At 44.7% G+C, this 13,277-nt stretch overlaps 1 protein-coding gene across 1 annotated transcript; it reads right to left on the bottom strand.

The window, feature by feature from the left end:
- Positions 1-676: 676 nt before the first annotated feature.
- Positions 677-3,536, bottom strand: LOC123167181 (uncharacterized). The gene is made up of 4 exons (XM_044585014.1): positions 3,279-3,536; positions 2,825-3,193; positions 2,416-2,639; positions 677-1,524 (listed from the first exon to the last, which is right to left on the bottom strand). The coding sequence occupies exons 1-4, from the start codon at positions 3,373-3,375 to the stop codon at positions 871-873; spliced, it is 1,344 nt and encodes a 447-aa protein (XP_044440949.1). The 5' UTR covers positions 3,376-3,536; the 3' UTR covers positions 677-870.
- Positions 3,537-13,277: the final 9,741 nt, after the last annotated feature.

Raw genomic sequence — 13,277 nt, forward strand, 5'->3', positions numbered from 1 at the left:
AAAATGTCAGTGGCCATTGTCAACAAGGATAAGTGGGATACTCTGGAGTTAGATGAGTTAGTCAAATTGGTCCGTGTTCTCATGAGGAACAAGGAAATCAAGCCTGAGAAGAAAAAGTGGATGCCGCGCTCTTCATCAAGCACCAGCTCAGGGAAGAAGTGATAATCGGCCAAAAGAAGAGGGCTTGTTCAAATCGAGCTTTTGTGTCTCATCTGTTGAAGCTGGCGGGCTCTACCTTTATACCTAACCAAACCGAAGTGGCTGCTTGTTTGTTTGAGGAGAATCATTTGCTGTAAAATACTATGCTATGCTATGATATGTGTATCCCAGCCGTTGCTATGCTATGCCATGATATGTGTATCCCAGCCGTTGCTGGTGAAGAGAGAGACCATTACATGCTATGACATGTTCCTATGCATTGAAGCAGATAGATGAACCCATCCGTGTTAATCCTGGATTTTTTCGATTTCCTTAGCTCAAATAACAAGTTTTTTTTCCTCTTCCGATTGAAGGAAAACCATGAATGAATGAAAAAAAAAACATGGAATCATCCATTCATTTTTGCCACCAAGACGCAGAATCATGGAAGGTTCGCAACAGAGGAGCCACTATTTGTATGATTGTGTTATAAATCATGGAACCATCCATTCATCATTCATTCATTAATACAAAAATGTTTTTGTATGATTGTGTTGACTAAGCAACACAACAACAGGGCGCATGGCATGCCAATTTATTCATAAATAGAGAGACAAGACACGGTTGGTTCATTACATCCCTCCATTACCATCCACGGGTAAAACAACAGCACAGGCACAATTCTTCTTACATGTACTACGGGCATGAACAGAAATTCTAGAGCACGACCAATCAGAACCGAGGCGCATACCTAGGGCAGGTATAATCCTTGGGCATACTGGTCCCTCTTGTTAAGACATGTTTTGCCATTGGTTTGCACAGGATGGCAGTCCAGGAAACCTTCACTTGCAGCTCCCAGGCGCTGTGACAGCAGACTTGCTCTTCAGCAGGGTATGCTAGCTTGACCAAGGTGCCTGCATCCTCATCATCGACGTCATCGCCATCATCAAGGAAGCGAACATAGGCACCAATTTCATCTTCGTCGTCATCCGGGTCAGGGACAGCTACGAGGTTGCGAGTTAACACAACAGAGGAGCCGCTCTTCGTATCTCTGCTATCATACACAATCATCTGAGTCCTCGGGTTTTCACTAGTCCCAGCACATATTTTGCCACTGAAAGGTGCTGCTCCTTTCAAAACTTTGACTTCAAGGCTAGCTGCCACTGGACTTTCAACAGTTGCAAGCACCAACTCCACTCTGCTTAGCCAACTGCTCAGCACCCTTGTGATTGGTTCAGGATCATAGGGACCAACATGGAGCACTACCACACCTTTGCTAAAATCTTCGTCGCCAGCATCACCCTTCACCCTCAGATTTAACTCAAAATAAATATTATCTAACTGAACTAATCCTCGCCGTGGACCTATCAATTTTAGCATATCATCCTGCAAAATAATTTAAGATACGTCAAATATGTCTCTATGTAGTAAGTGGAGCAAGCTGTGTAGTTGGACATGCTAACCAAACAAATCTGACTAGTCACACAAGCTCACATGAAGTTAAGCAATTAATCAGACCAGTGTAGAAAATACGCAACTAAATCTCACATGAAGTTAAAAGGCAACAAGTTTTGAACAAGCGAAAATAACTAAATGGAGAAACCTAATAGATATATGAAAATGCACCAAATTTGATGAAAGAGTGGTGTATACTAGGGAACTACTACATTGACAAAACATAGCTTGGACATCATGCAAGAACAGCAAGCTGAGATAGCTACATCATGAGAGCTGAGAAAGATTGCTACATCATGAGATAAACAGTAAGCTGCAATAGCTACATCATGAAGCCATCAATGTTTTCAATCAAAATGGTAACTCACAAACCATTTTTGCAAACATAAGTGTATCCAATACGATGTTAAGCTTCTGAATAGTGGTAATTGCAAGCAAGAATGACAAGAAACGTTTCTGAATAAACACCAACACATAATGCTGGCAGAGCAGGACTTGTTCTTAAAAGGAAACAAGTACATATACAAGAAATGCCGAAGGGTACAGGGCATAAACCTAGCAAATTTTAGCAAACTATATTGAAGAATGGAGCTGTTTGCATTCTAGTTTGTATTTGGTCAAGAAAGTTTTGATAGGATAGCAGACTAGTGTACCAGCAATCATATAATATCATATGGTGAAATCAGCACACACACACACACACACACACACACACACACACACCTTTTATAGTATACAGCATATTTATTAGAAGAGGATAACAATATTTGGATTTGATCAGTATATACGAGTAAGTCAAAGCTAAGGAAACAGGGAATGGACCTTGGAGTTGATGATCTGGGGATCTTCCCTTGCACGTCTGAAGAGATAGACACATCTGTAGTCAATCGTATCCCTTGCAACAACAGTGCCATATACGCTGATTGGATAACCCCGGTCGGATTCGGTTACTTTGACGGAAATGACATTGACAGCAAACGACACCATGCACCTCTCCAACTTGGGAGTTAGATTGTCATAAAGCGGCGGCCCAAGGCCAAACTTAGCTGCAAATGAAGGGCAAGAGACACAAGTCAGAGCCAACAACTATGGCCAGTTTATCGTCTCCTAACAAGGGAAGAAACTCAAGTGAAATCCAGTAATCCACACTCATCAGTCGCTGCATGCTCAATCAATCAATCAATCAATACCAAAACGAATGGAATGGAATGGGTGTGAGTGCACTACTCACACTCTCTATCGAGGTCGAAGCCCCCTATATTGAAGCTGCAGAAGCGGGTGTGGACCCAAAGATTCTTCCTGGGATCCAACTCGGTGAAGCCTTTGACGCAGGCAATGTGAAGCTCCTGGAGCTCGGCCTTGGTCATGCGCATAACTCCACCATCGTCATCGCTGTCCCACATTGGAATCTCAGGCTCCTCGGTCACTTCCTCCTCCTCCACATCTGAGGCGATCGAAGAACTGCCGATCTCCGTAGGGGGGTGCTCACCCATCTCGCAGGCCGGAACACCCATCTCCTCCTCCTCCTCCTCCTTGTCGCGGGTTGGGCTAGCTGCGATGTCCATAGGGGCTTGCTCCTCCTTGGGGCTAACATCGCTGGCTGTACAGCAATCGAGAAATCCATGGTAAACAGAAAGGGGAACTAGAAAGAAGAAGAAAAGGGGGTGGGGGAAGGAGACGGGAACCTTCTTCGTCGCTGGCGGCGGCGGCGGCGGCGTCCTTGTTCCAGCGCCGCTTCCGACCGATCTGCACCGGCACGGGCAGCTGGGTCTCGCCCAGCATCTTGCCACCAGGGAGGAAGAAGAAGAAGAAGGTGTGAGATGATCGACGGCGATCGACGTCGCCGGCGGCAGAAGATAGCTAGCTAGGGTTTGAGGGGGCCGGCGATTCGATTTCGATTGGGGAATCGAATCAATCGCTCGGGATCGGGTCATCGGGAGTGGCCGCTGCCCGCCGGAGATATGTGCTGGCCCATTAGGGCTTCATCCAGCCAGCCCATTTATCAGTAGCCGGCCCACTCTTCCTTCCTCTTTCTTGTGCTCCTCCCTTCCCTCTAATAAAACTTCTACTTCTTGTAATGACTGCAAGAGTGTCCAGTCTAACTTTTCTAAAAAAAAAATCAGTCTAACATTAATATTATTTTCAATATTAACCATAATTAATGTTGATTCCAAGAGTAGTTGTGTTATATATAATTAATACCATTTCCAAATTATGATTAATGTAATTAGCATGTTTCAAACTATTCATGATGTGATGGATACATCATTGGAGCAGCGGCATCCACTGTCGATTGCCCTTAATATTTTATTAAGCAAATCATCGGTGTATTCTATCTTCTTTCTATAATGGCTTCTGCGATTCGAACACCACTAGTTAAACTTCTTTCTGTAATTTCATAGCTGTAGCTTTTCTCATTGGAAAAAATCCTATTCCTACTCCCTCCGGTCATTTTTACTCTGCGTATTAGATTTGTCTACAGTCAAACTTTGCTAAGTTTGATAAATTTATATTAAAAATATTAAAATTTACAATACCTAACAAATATAATATGGAAATATTGATCTTAGTGTTGTTATGTGAATGTTAATAATTTTTTGTATAAACTTGGTCAAACCTTAAAAAGGTTTGACTTCAGACATGCAGAGTAAAAATGACCATAGGGAGTACCTAGTTTTCTATTCCTTTGTCTTGTGTACCCACGTTCCCAGTAGGAGATTTGGTTTCATATAGATAGCAACACGAGAACCACAACAATATAAATGGTTTATAATTTAGACACCCTGCTTAAGAGATGTTTTATTTTAAAAACCATACCCCCAAAAAAACACGTACTGTCAACCCCTTTACCGTCTCCCGTGGAGAAAGTCTACTAAAACTCTCTTAGTGAGAACAATTTTACTTCTAACCACTTCTCATCGTGAGAGGAATTTGCAAGTTATCATTGTAAGAGGTACCCATTAATTTGTGCTTTTCAAAATATCAATAGACATGAAATGAAAAAGAAAAGGGTCCCCGACCTTACTGGGCCCGATCCACCGACCATCGTGGGTATCACTTCCTTATTTCTAAAATCGCTAATTAACGGGTAAACCTTACGAATGTTACTCCAACCTTTCTCTGGTACTGACAAGTGACACACTAAATGTGCGCCAGTCACCACAATCTAAGAGTTTTTTCTTTTTCGTAGATTTGTTTTTAGAACATTTCATCTCTTGAACCGTGTGTCTAAATCATGAATTGTTCCATCATTGGATTTCCTATGTCAAGATCTTTAAACTATATTCCATGTTAATAGGTTTCGACGTACTTTTCCTTGAAAAAGTGAGAAAATCAAGAAGGCGAAAAAACAGAAAAGTGAAAAACAAAAACCAAGAAAAAACAATAGAACTAGGGAGCACACCTGTGCTTTTCCCTTTTTAGGAAGCACAATTGGGCTTCTCATCGAAGCACATGCTTTGCTTTTTCATTTTTGGGAAGCACAATTTGTGCTTCCCGTGGAAGCGCAGGCTATGTTTTTCCCTTTTTAAGGAAGCACACCTATGCTTTTTTCCTTTTAGGGAACCATGACTGTGTTTCTTTGTGGAAGCACGGGATATTCTTCTCGTGAAAAAGCACTGCTTCTAGAAAAATGTTTTTTTTCGCCAAAACGTTGGGAAAACAAAAAAGCAAAACGCAAAAAGAAACCTAGAAAAAAGCATGAAAAAATAGAAACCCCAGGGGTGCACTCAGCGCGCAAACATGGTGACGGCTGGACACACCACTTGGCGCGCTGTCAGGCCCAAGTAAGTGACCTCTGCGGGAGCCCTCGAAGGTGTACCCCTTAATTAGTTGCTCCACCTTATTCAACGGACCGTTTCAAAAGAATTAGCTCCCTCCGTTGCGAGAAGTAGTACTCAACATGCACCACCTCACTACTGTTGTTGTGGGCGGACTGTTTCCTTGTTTTCACCCCGATTTTGGGATGGTTCTAGAAGCTTCCATGCCTGATTCCAATTTCTTTCTTCTCTTTTTATTTCGTCCATTTCCATTTCTCAATTCTTGAATATTTTAAAAGTTTTAGAGCATTTTTAAAATTCATTGCACTTTTTAAGATTTATGACAAGCATATTTTCAATTCACAAGCATTTGAAAATCCACTGATATTTAGTGAATGTATATAAAATTCACGAATACTTTTAAAATTATGTTCATTTTCATATTTTCTAACTTCTTAAAAAATGTTGAACATTTTCCAATTTACAAAAAAAAAATCGTTAAGATTTTTAAAATTTTCCGACTTTTCAAAAAGCATGAAAATTTTAAAATTTGTTAACAAATCCCAGTGTTTTGTTATGTACTGAGACAGAAATAGTTTTTTAGACAGCGCCAACCCCGTTATTTTTCTATTGGAGTGACGAACAACAAGGCAAGCGAGCGAATGAAGCTATTGGGCCCAGCCCGCACGCGCGTGCGTGTTATAGCGTTAGTTGACCGCTAAAAATGGGGAATAGAAAGTCAGAATTTCCCGGTGGCGAGATCCGTCATGTGCAAGGAGCCCCAGAGTACCGAAGCCGGAGAACAGCGAAGCACAATGTGCTCATCAGCTTCATGCAGGGGGCGCTACATGCCTGGCCACCCTCCAGCAGATTTCCTTTGATGTTCGATGCGGCTGCTGTCACGCTTTGGCATGCAAGAAATGATCGTGTATTCAACAGCAAGCAATGGTCCCCTGCTTTCATCAAGCTCTATGCAGTGCAGTTGCTAAATTTGTGGAGGAACAGAACACGGAAAACGGCTGATTAGGATGCTATTGAGGCTTGGGTGCAATGGTCACTAGTAGAAAAAGGGTCATTTGTCCCGGTTGAGGAACCGGGACTAAAGGGTCATTACTAAAGCTCTGTACCTTTAGTCCCGGTTCTTATACGAATCGGGATAGATGAGCCTTCACGTGGCCGTTGCGGCGAGCCCAGGCAGTAAGGCCTTTGGTCCCGGTTGGTAGCACCAACCGGGACCAATAAGCGTCCATGCGTCAACATTTCAGGGGTTGGGGTTTTTGTTTTTTTTTTTTGAAAGGGGGAGGGTTAGGGGGTTTTGGGGAGTTAATTTAGATGTTTCATATATTGTGTTAACTAGCTAATTAATAGAGAGAAGTACGTGTCCTCTCTTATCTCCGTGCTTGGTCGACGCTACGTACTATACGTATGGAAAGGACTCGACACGCTAGCTAGTAAGCAAATGAAGGAAACAGAAGATCGTCATGAACAAATGCATACAGAGAGAAGTGATATCGACCTCTCCTTCTCCGAGAGATTGGTCGAACAACAAGTTTTTGTATATCTATCCGACGCTACTGGCTACATATATACAATATAAGATCTCTTACAATATAATCCCCTAATTATATATGAACTTAGGGTCCACATGGTATTCTCCGTCTTTATCGATCACGTGGTCAAGAAAGAATGCCGCCAATTCCTCTTGAATTGCTCGCATGCGATCTGGTGGTAGGAGTTCATCCCGCATCTGAAACATCTAAATTTGAAGAAGGGGGTCAATACATATATATGAATGAATGAAACTCAACACAAATGATGGTAATAAAATAAAATTGTGAATATTATTGCTTACGCACTTCATATTGTTTGTTAGAGTAGCCCCGCTCACAGGTCGTGTGGCGGATGGACTCGCAAACGTAGTATCCACAGTAATTATTTCCGGCTTCCTGCCACAACCACTTTACAAGAAATAGAGGTCAATCAAACTGATAAGCAAGCATGCTAAATGGTATTGATGAAACTAGCGCTTGAATCACTAGGAGATGCGCGGAACTAGCTAGTAGTACTTACTTTCGGGTGTTTAAATTGCAGCTTCTTCGGCAGTCCCGGAGCTTTTGAGGTGAATTTTTTCCAAACCCTGCCAGACAAAGAAAACAATTACTTGATATCAGGAAATGAACAAAGTTGGCGATATGGTGCAATAATGATCGATTTAACTTACTTCTCGAGCATTTGAGTCATGTCCGCATACTCCTGGGGATCTTTTCGTCTCGAGTCTAAGACGGTTACTAGTCCCTGCTCAAGCTTAATCTCTAGGAGAATATAGTGGAATATGCGCACGCATGCATAACTCATCAATTACATTACTATAACCTCGAGTAATAAGGGAAACCGAATATGCAAAAGACAGTAACACTCACTTGAAGTTGTAAGGAAGGAGTATTATAGCTTTGTTTTGATTTAATACCAACGATCGTAGCATGTTGGCCTCGGCTTCTTTGGCATGAAATTCAACCGTATATGCATCTATGAGATTGTGTTAATGAACCCAATATCACCGATTTGTCTTTTCTTCAATTCGGCGATCTTGAACCTGCATAATATAGTGAGGATAATTAAAAATACATGCAATGAAAGAGCTGACCTATATATAGAGACTTAATGACAGAAGTAGTACTTACAGACAGTAGCAAGTGACCGTTAATTTATCAAGGGCCTTTTGATTGAAAAACTCGAAGAACTGCTCAAATGGAACATTCAACAGATCAATTCCAACGAGGTCATGCTCCTCTTTAACTCTCAGCGTCAAAGTATTCATCCCATCAGACTCTCTGCAGGTTTTCATGTACCAATCATGGAATCTTCGCATCATCGTTGTTAGAGATCTTTCATCTTTGACGAGAGGCTTCCCGTACTGGTATTTGTGTTCGTCCACCTCCAAGAAATCATAATGTACATCGTCGGGCAGGTAATCTCCAACATTGGTATAACCGGGCACCATCTTCGGATCATTAGCGACGCTATCGCTAGACACCTTGAGCTGAGGGCACGATTGGTTCGCTTGTTCGCCGAGCTGGGGAATTGTTTTCCCAGCTCGTCGTTCTGCTAACCTTTGATCACTCATAGTACTTCCCGCCCGCTCCGCTTTGATATATGACCTTTCAATAATGCGCTCATAGTTGCCTTTCGGCGGAGACTTTGGTCGTTTCTTCAGGGCATCCACAGTGCGCTTTGCTTTCACCGGATCTACCTTCTCCTCCGGAGGTGGATGTTTCTTTGCTTTCACCCCTTCAAAGAAGTCCCTCACTTCTTTTTGCACGATCTTCTCGTTTTCCTCAACGATCCTCTCGTATGGTAACTTATCTAGAGGCTTGAGAGATGGACCGAATCTGTATTGCCTCCCGCCTCTGGCTGTACTGCTAGACGCCGGAGCAGACGGAGCGGCTGCGACTGTCTTCTTTTGTGCTTGCTTACGAGGCGGAGGAGAAGGACTACGACGCGCCGGAGCTTCCGGAGCGGCGGCGGGTCTCTTCCGCCCTTGCTGCCAAGGCGGAGAAGGAGGAGGCTGGCTGCTCGGGCGCGCCGGCGCAGGCGGAGAAGGAGGCGGAGTGCCGCCACGCGCCGGAGAAGGAGGCGGAGGCGTCCAGTTCGGAAGGTTGATGAGCTCCTTCCGCCATAGGCATGGAGTCTTCAGACAAGAACCCAGCCGAGTCTCCCCTTCACCCGTAGGGTGGTCAAGCTCGAGGTCCTCAAATCCGTCCGTTATTTCATCCACCATCACCCTAGCATATCCTTCTGGAATCGGCCGGCAGTGAAAAGTTTCGCCAGGTTCAGGAGGTGCAACAGAGCCAACAGCCGCCTTGACTTTCAATTTCAGCCATTGCGTCATAAGGTGGCAATGCTGAGACTCCGTGATAGCATCCACGGGGTAGCTAGCAGGAGCTGTGAAGACATGCTCCTGAAGCAGCTCGGTGGAAGCCACGCTGCTTCTCCGCTGAGATGGCGGGGTAGCTTCAGCAGGTTGCTTGCTGCGAACTGCGTCACGTTCCTCTAGCGCTTGTACCCTTGCGTGCAGCGCCTGTAGTTCGGTCAACTCCTTTTTCTTCTTCCTCTCCCGGCGTTTGTAACCGCTTGCGTCGGGAAACCCAGCCTTCCACGAAACGGAGCCTGACGTGCCTCGTGTCCGTCCGGGGTGCTCAGGGTTCCCGAGGGCCTCTGTGAGCTCGTCGTTCTCTCTGTCCGGAACGAACGTCCCTTCCTGCGCTTTTTCGATAAACTCATGAAGCTTCTTGATGGGTGTATTCAGCTGCTCGTTCGTCCAAACGCACTTCCCTGTTACAGGGTCCAATGTTCCCCCAACCCCGAAGAACCAAGTCCTGCAACGGTCTGGCCAGCGCAATGTCTCTAGTTCGATCCCTTTATTAAGGAGGTCATTCTCAGCCTTGTCCCACAACGGCCGGGCTTTCAGGTAGCCACCTGACCCCGTGCGATGGTGATGCTTCTTCTTTGCAGCATTTATCTTGTTTGTCGCTGACATCTTCTGTGCTCTCTCAGATTTCTTTTGGGCGACAAATGTGTCTCAGTGATCTTTGATCTTCTCAAATCGGCCGGTGAGTTCTGGAGTCTTGTCTTTGTCGACATACGTTGATTTCAGCTCATTCTTCCACCTCCTGAATAGCTCAGCCATCTTCTTAAGAGCATAAGCCTTGATAATTGGCTCTATAACCGGCTTCTCCGGATCCTCCTCTGGCGGTAGGGTGAATTTGCCTTCAGCGTGGTCCAAAGATCAGCTTTCTGCCTATCGTTGACATAAGACACCTTAGAGTCTTTGTCCTTAGGCTTAAACCATTGCTCGATGCTGATCGGGATCATGTCCCTAGCAAGAACCCCGCACTGAGTAGCAAATGCTTGCTTGGTCCGGAGGGGTTCAATCGGTTGGTCAGCGTGATCGATTTCGGTGATCGTGTACCTTTCATCCGAGCCCAACTTTCTCTTCGGGCCTCGTCTCGTTACCGAAGTGTTGCTCGATCCGGAGGGCTAGAAAAGGAGAAAGAAGAGAGTTAATATGAGTACATAGCAAAAACAATTAATGCATCAATTAGCTATAGTCAGCACATGCTTAATTAATATATTTACCTGGCCGGACTCCATTCGGTCAACGGAGCCGTCATCACGGTGTTCTTCCTCCTCGATTCGGTCACCCGAGCCATCATAATCATGTCCTTCCTCCTCCATTGTTCGATCATCGTAGCCTGCTTCTTCACCCTGTCCTTCCAGACCATCGGTGCATATGTCGTTGAGAAACGACAAGACGGCATCACTTCCGGCTGCGATTATCTCCCCCAACGCCGCTTCGGTTGCTTCGTCTCGGGGGTGCTCCATAGTTTCTGCAAATATTTACAACATGGCAGTTATTATTCAAACATGACAGATGGATATATTAGTGGCAAACGTAGAACTAGCTAGCTAAGCACAATAAGGAATCATATTAGTGGCCTCGACGCTTCTCTAGGGTTTGGGGTGGCCTCGACGACAACGCTCTTTTAACTTGGTAAATTTGGGTGGCCTCGAGAGAGTTTGTCGGGTAGGGGCGCGGCGGGAGGGGCTAGGAGACCGACATCGTTTTTTTAGGGTTTGGGTGTCCTCGAGAGTTTTGGTCGAGCGAGAGGGCCGAGGGGGTGCCCCCGTGGTATAAGTTATCGCGGTCGAGAGGGGGTATATATATCGAACGCCCCTCATGTCGAAGTTATCAGGGAGAGGGGGTTATATCGACAACGACGACATACATACATATATGGGAAAATAATGTTATCGGGGAGGGGGTATATCGACTCCCCCCCCCCCTCATGTTGAAGTTATCGGGAGGGGGTATATCGACAACGACATACCCGATAAAAAATAAGAAGACGAAGAAGAAATAAAAAGAGGAGAAAAAGAAAGGAATAGAGGAGAAGATCGAAGAAAAAAAAGAGGAGAAGAAGAAAGGAATAGAGGAGAAGAAGAAAACATAGAATATTTTCTATGTTTTCTTCTTCTCCTCTATTCCTTTCTTCTTCTCCTCTTCTTTTTCTTCTTTTTTCCTCTTCTTATTTATTTCTCCTCTTCTTCCTCTCCTCTTCTTCTTTCTTCCTCTTCTTATTTTATTTTTTCCTATCCTTCTTTTTCTTCTTCTTCCTTCTTAATATCACTTAGCAACTTTTGCAACGATAGGGGGTGGGGGGTGCTCCCGTGGTCTAAAATCGGTCTATGCACGATAGAAAATTCTGAAAAAATACATGAAGTAGTATTGCTTGGTTTTTTTTAAATGTTCAAATAGAAAATTTAGAAAAAAAAGTAAAGGTTTTGCCTAATGCATTGTTCATATAGAAAATTGTTACTCTGTAATTTAATGAACAAAAATTACATGAACAAAATAAAAATTCTATGAACAAAATTACAACAGAAAAAAATCATAAAAATTCTATGGAAAAAATGACATTATTTGCATATGAATATACAAACATTTGCATATTCTACAATAATATCACCAAAAAAATCTATGAACAGAAAAAAATCCTAACTTTTGCAAATGAACATACTACTACTACAATATGTGTGTGTGTGTGTGTGTGAACAGGGCCTTCGTCGTCGGCGTCCGGGCGGGCGGCGGCGTTGGGGCGCGGGGGGGGGGGGGGGGGGGGGAGGGGGGAGAGGAGGGGGAACGGCGCGGTGAGGCTCACAGTGCAGGCGAGCGGCGGCGAGGTCGGGGCAGGGTGCTCGACGTGCGCGGCGGCGAGGTCGGGGCAGCGCGCGGCGACGGCGAGGTCGCGGCAGGGCGCGTCGAGGTCGGGGCAGGGTGCGGCGAGGCCGGGACAGGGGCGACGGCGACGCGGAGACGATGAACGGGGGCGGCAGCCTGGCGCCGTCGATGAGCTCGGCGTCGTCGGGGCGGCAACTGCGAGATGAGAAGTGAAAATTTTCGCAAGTCCTGCTTATATACCAAGAGCATTGGTCCCGGTTCGTGGCACCAGCTGAGACCAATGCCTCCCTTTAGTCCCGGTTGGTGCCACCAACCGGGACCAAAGGTCTCTTTTCAGCAGCCCAAAGGGCGGGAAGCAGAGGCCTTTGGTCCCGGTTAGTGGCACCAACCGGGACCAATGGTCTCTTTTCAGTAGCCCAAAGGGCGGGAAGCAGAGGCCTTTGGTCCCGGTTGGTGGCACCAACCGGGACTAAAGGGGGGGCATTGGTCCCGGTTGGTGCCACGAACCGGTACGCATGCCCCCCTTTGGTACCGGTTGGTGCCACCAACCGGGACCAAAGTCCTCGTGCTGCCCGTGGCCAAAACTTTAGTCCCACCTCGCTAGTTGACAGGGGCGCGCAGTGGTTTATAAGCCCACTGCCGCACCCCTCTCGAGCTCCTCTTGATTGCAGGCTTACGGGCCTAATTGTCACTACTATGCCTGATGGGCCTACTGGGCCTTCTGCGGGCCTGAATCCTGCCCCATGGTTGGGTTTCTAGTCGTATTCAGGCCGTGGTTTCCCAATAGGTGGCACTTTTCTTTGTTTTCTTTGTTGCTTTATTTATTTTATTTTGTTTCTACTTACAACAAAATACTTATTGTTGCTATTTTTATTTATTTTATTAAAGTATCTTTTTTAATTATTTTTGCTTTTAGGTCACAAAAATTATAAACTTTCTATTAGTGCCATTAGTTTTCAAATTTGAATAGTTAAAATTTGAATTCTTTAAAATTTGTGTGAATCACTAGTTTGTGATTAACTTTACTATAAAAATAGATTTTCGAGTGATTCTTTTTCCTGCTATTTAATATTACTGTGTTTTATGATTCTAGTTTGTTATTTTAGTTTCTAACAAAAAAATCTTTATGATAATGCCTTTTGCTATTAAAGTTTCTAACAAAAACATTCTTTATGAAAATTCTTTTT

The sequence above is a fragment of the Triticum aestivum genome, chromosome 7D, assembly GCF_018294505.1.
Source record: "Triticum aestivum cultivar Chinese Spring chromosome 7D, IWGSC CS RefSeq v2.1, whole genome shotgun sequence".
Classification (NCBI taxonomy): Eukaryota; Viridiplantae; Streptophyta; class Magnoliopsida; order Poales; family Poaceae; genus Triticum; species Triticum aestivum.

What these genes read in the sequence shown, in the direction of transcription:
- LOC123167181 (XM_044585014.1), bottom strand. Translation starts at nt 3,375, where the DNA reads ATGCTGGGCGAGACCCAGCTGCCCGTGCCGGTGCAGATCGGTCGGAAG. An exon ending in CGCCGCCAGCGACGAAGAAG is followed by an intron (nt 3,194 to 3,278) that starts GTTCCCGTCTCC and finishes ATTGCTGTACAG; the next exon opens with CCAGCGATGTTAGCCCCAAG. An exon ending in CTTCGACCTCGATAGAGAGT is followed by an intron (nt 2,640 to 2,824) that starts GTGAGTAGTGCA and finishes CTTCATTTGCAG; the next exon opens with CTAAGTTTGGCCTTGGGCCG.